This window comes from Haliotis cracherodii, unplaced genomic scaffold (assembly GCF_022045235.1).
Source record: "Haliotis cracherodii isolate W230 unplaced genomic scaffold, xgHalCrac1.p SCAF_8, whole genome shotgun sequence".
Taxonomy (NCBI): Eukaryota; Metazoa; Mollusca; class Gastropoda; order Lepetellida; family Haliotidae; genus Haliotis; species Haliotis cracherodii.
In genome coordinates this window covers 6,179,354-6,183,040 of record NW_027266341.1, presented here as the reverse complement: position 1 = coordinate 6,183,040, position 3,687 = coordinate 6,179,354, and the positions used below count along the sequence as shown (strand labels likewise).

The following is a 3,687-nucleotide window of genomic DNA, read 5'->3' as shown; positions in this document are numbered from 1 at the left end:
TTTGATTTCGAGCAATGTTTGATTTTCTTCCTTCTTCCATCATGAGATTGTCATTCGAGCAGTGAAATGTACACAGTGCAAATCTATATACTGATCTATTAATACTTTTCAAATATTCTTCTAAATTGTTCCTTACTTTGATATTTCTGTACAAATCCAATTTTGAAAACAGGGCAAGAATTTCAATGCACGTTTGGTTGCCATTGGCAAAAAAAAATTTCTGAACAGAAGTAGAAACGATGATTTTACTACATCCAATATCTTGATTTGCTCCAAATCCATACCTAAATAATGTAGATTTAATTTTGAGTGCTCAACAGTCACGGACAACTTCAGCCATAGCACATATATATTGATATTTTACACCTTTGTCAGAACATTATCGTCCTGATTTAATAACCAATAAGCTATTGGTTGATCTGGTTTATTCTGAGTGTATAACGGCGCAACTCACAACGAGCCACAAGCCACATTATCTGGTGCACTCCTATCAAGATGAAGGAGCACTTTACAAGAATTGTCATGGACACGGCCATGTCGGTGATGGGTGAAAGCCCCAAATTTCTGTTCCATGCATAAAATCAGGTAATATTTTGACGTAAGAAATGTGTATATAGATTAGATTTTACAACATAAGTAACCTTTAGTGCTTGTTCAGATATTATTAATATTTAGTGTGAGAGAGTGAGTTGGAACGCCGCTTTGATCAGTATTCCAGTTATATCACGGCGTGTCAGCTTAATGTGGGAGGAAAGCCCAAAGTGATGCAGGCCTCAGAGGTTGACCACTTCGGTAAAACCCAAGAGAACGGGTATGGTGTTGACAAACCTAGAAACCTGGGGTGAACCGGAATTCGAACCCATAATTATAGGTTTCTGGCGTGTTCAAGGGACACAACTTTCACAGCGAATCACTACGCCTTAGACGACTGGGCCTCCCGTGCCCCTGAGATATTTAGATATATTTAGTAATAACTGTATCTGTACCCCTATGAAACCCAGCCTGCTCGGGGACTAAAAACTATTACGTTCTGCCCACGAGTTCAACCTGTCTTATATAACGTTTGAAAATATTTTACTTGAAACTTATAGAAGCGTAATAACTCGATTTGGAAACCGCTTAATTAATCCAGGCGCCTTCCCATTATGCATATGGGAGATAGCAGCACTAACACCCTCACATGAAACATCTCTATCTTAATGATAAAATGTGATTACCTCAGGACATGAGTGCATGACCTTGAAAAGTTGTTCAAAGTGAACATTCCAGTCACAAGCAGCACTACGGTTTGTCATAATTGCTGATGTGCGTTTTATCATTACCCAGATTTTCTTCGGGAACAACGTTTCATTAAACTTGTCAGACACGGCCCTAAATGATAAAGAACGTTTTATTTTACAGCAGTTTTTGAAGTAAGATCACGCCTCAAAATAATTTTACCGATCTCCTGTTCCGTGTGATGTATGGAAATAAAAGCGACAAACCCTCTACAGTTTCATAAGAAATCTCGATTGTATGGTTCCGACTATATCATGATCATCTATCAAATAGCGATGATACCTGGTGTTCGCGAAAAGGTGGGCCATGGCTGAACTCTGTGCATCTCAACACTCTTGATCAAAGCAGTGGCTACCATTACGCAATGTTAGGGTATCTTCATTGGATGCATACTTAGTCTTGTATTTCAAGTAGTGTCACGTGTTGGGGTGCCAATGATAATATAAAAGGCTGAAGCTGCTACTTGGGCTGGTGCTGGAGCTGGTGCTGGGGCGGTGGCAGGACCTGGGGCTGGAGCTGGGGCTTGGGCTGGGGCTTGAGCTGGAGCTGGGCGGTGGCTTGAGCTGGGGCTTGCTGTGGGGCTGGGCTGGGACTGGAGCTGGAGCTGGGGTGGGGACTGAGGCTGGATCTCGGACTTGGAGAGGGTATGGGAGTGGGACTGGGACTGGGGCTAGGACTGGGGCTAGGACTGGAGCTCGGACCGGGACTGGGACTGAGGCTGGGCTGGGACTAATCCTGGGACTGGAGCTTGGGTACAGGGACTGAGTCTGGGACCTGAGCTGGAACTTGGACTGGGACTGAGGCTAGGGCTGGAGCTGGAGTGAGGCTGGTACTGAGGCTGGGACTGGGGCTTGGAGAGTGGATGGGAGTGGGACTTAGGCTGGGGCTGGAGATGGGACTTGAGCTGGGACTTTTGCTCGGACTGGAGCTGGAAATGGGGCGGGGACTGAGGCTAGGACTGGAGCTGGGACTAGGGCTTGGAGAGGGGATGGGAGAGGGACTGAGGCTAGGACTGGAGCTTGGACAGGGACTGGGACTGAGGCTGGGACTGGAGCAGGGACTGGGACTGAGGCTGGGCTTGTACCCGAGCTTGGGATGGGGTTGGGGCTGGAGCTAGGGCTGGGGCTGCGACTTGGGCTGGGGTTGTGATCCGAGCTGGTGCTGGGGCTGGTGCTAGGCCGGGAGCTTGGATTTGGGGTACAACTGGGACTGGGGCTGCGGCTGGAGCTGGAGCTGGGGCTTGGGCTGACGCTGGGGCTGGAGCTGGGGCTGGAGCTTGGGCTGGGACTGGAGGTGAAACTGGAGATTGGGCTTTGGCTTGGGCTGGGGCTATGGCTGAACTGGAGCTAGGGCCGGGGCTGGGCCGGGGCTGGGCCGGGGCTGGGCCGGGGCCTGGGCCGGGGCCGGGGCCGGGGCTTGAGCTGGGACTAGATTTGGGGCTGGGACTAGATATTGGGCTGGGGCGAGATCATGGGCTGGGGCTGGAGATGGGAGTGGTAATGGACGTTGGACTTCTGCGTCACTTGTGATGATCAGTTATTCGCGAAATGGTGAGCGTATCCTGCCTCACCGTTGGCACCCGTCACAAACACGTTCACCTAGAAAACACTGGAACATATACCACAGGTCAAAATCGGGAATTGCACTGGACACCATGCGGAAATGTCCTCCATATGACGACCGTAAACGTTTTGAAAGCTTCACTGAGACCTTGAATGTTAAAACATTCTACTCCCCCGCGTATCATATAATCAATATTTGTTGCATTCAAATGTCCCGCAGGCAAACGTGTGGTATATTTGTAATACCCCCTCGATATCGAAAACTCCGAAATGGAATGTCTTGAAGCACCGACTATTCTGTTTTCGACGCTAAGAAAGTGAAATGTCTTGAAGCAGTGACTATTCTGTCGCCGACGCTACAAAAGTGAAAATTCTTGAAGCGGTGACTATTCTGTCTCCGACGCTGAAAAAAGTGAAATGTCTTGAAGCAGTGATTATTCTGTCGCCGACGCTACAAAAGTAAAAAAGTGAAATTTCTTGAAGCAGTGATTATACTGTCGCCGACGCTAAAAAAGTGAAATGTCTTGAAGCACTGACTATTCTGTCTCCGACGCTAAAAAAAGTGAAATGTCTTGAAGCACTGACTATTCTGTCTCCGACGCTAAAAAAGTGAAATGTCTTAAAGCACTGTCATTCTGTCTCTGATGCTAAAAAAGTGAAATGTCTTGAAGCAGTGACTATTCTGTCGCCGACGCTAAAAAAGTGAAATGTCTTGAAGCAGTTATTATTCTGTCTCCGACGCTAAAAAAGTGAAATGTCTTGAAGCACTGACTACTCTGTCTCCGACGCTAAAAAAGTGAAATGTCTTGAAGCAGTGATTATTCTGTCGCCGACGCTAAAAAAGTGA

The 3,687-nt window shown here is 47.3% G+C and overlaps 1 protein-coding gene across 1 annotated transcript; it reads right to left on the bottom strand.

Moving 5' to 3' along the window:
- Nucleotides 1-1,737: 1,737 nt before the first annotated feature.
- Nucleotides 1,738-2,934, bottom strand: LOC139450329 (uncharacterized). Its single transcript, XM_071232008.1, has 3 exons — nt 2,900-2,934; nt 2,178-2,565; nt 1,738-2,007 (listed from the first exon to the last, which is right to left on the bottom strand). The coding sequence occupies exons 1-3, from the start codon at nt 2,932-2,934 to the stop codon at nt 1,738-1,740; spliced, it is 693 nt and encodes a 230-aa protein (XP_071088109.1).
- Between the last annotated feature and the right edge of the window lie 753 nt (nt 2,935-3,687).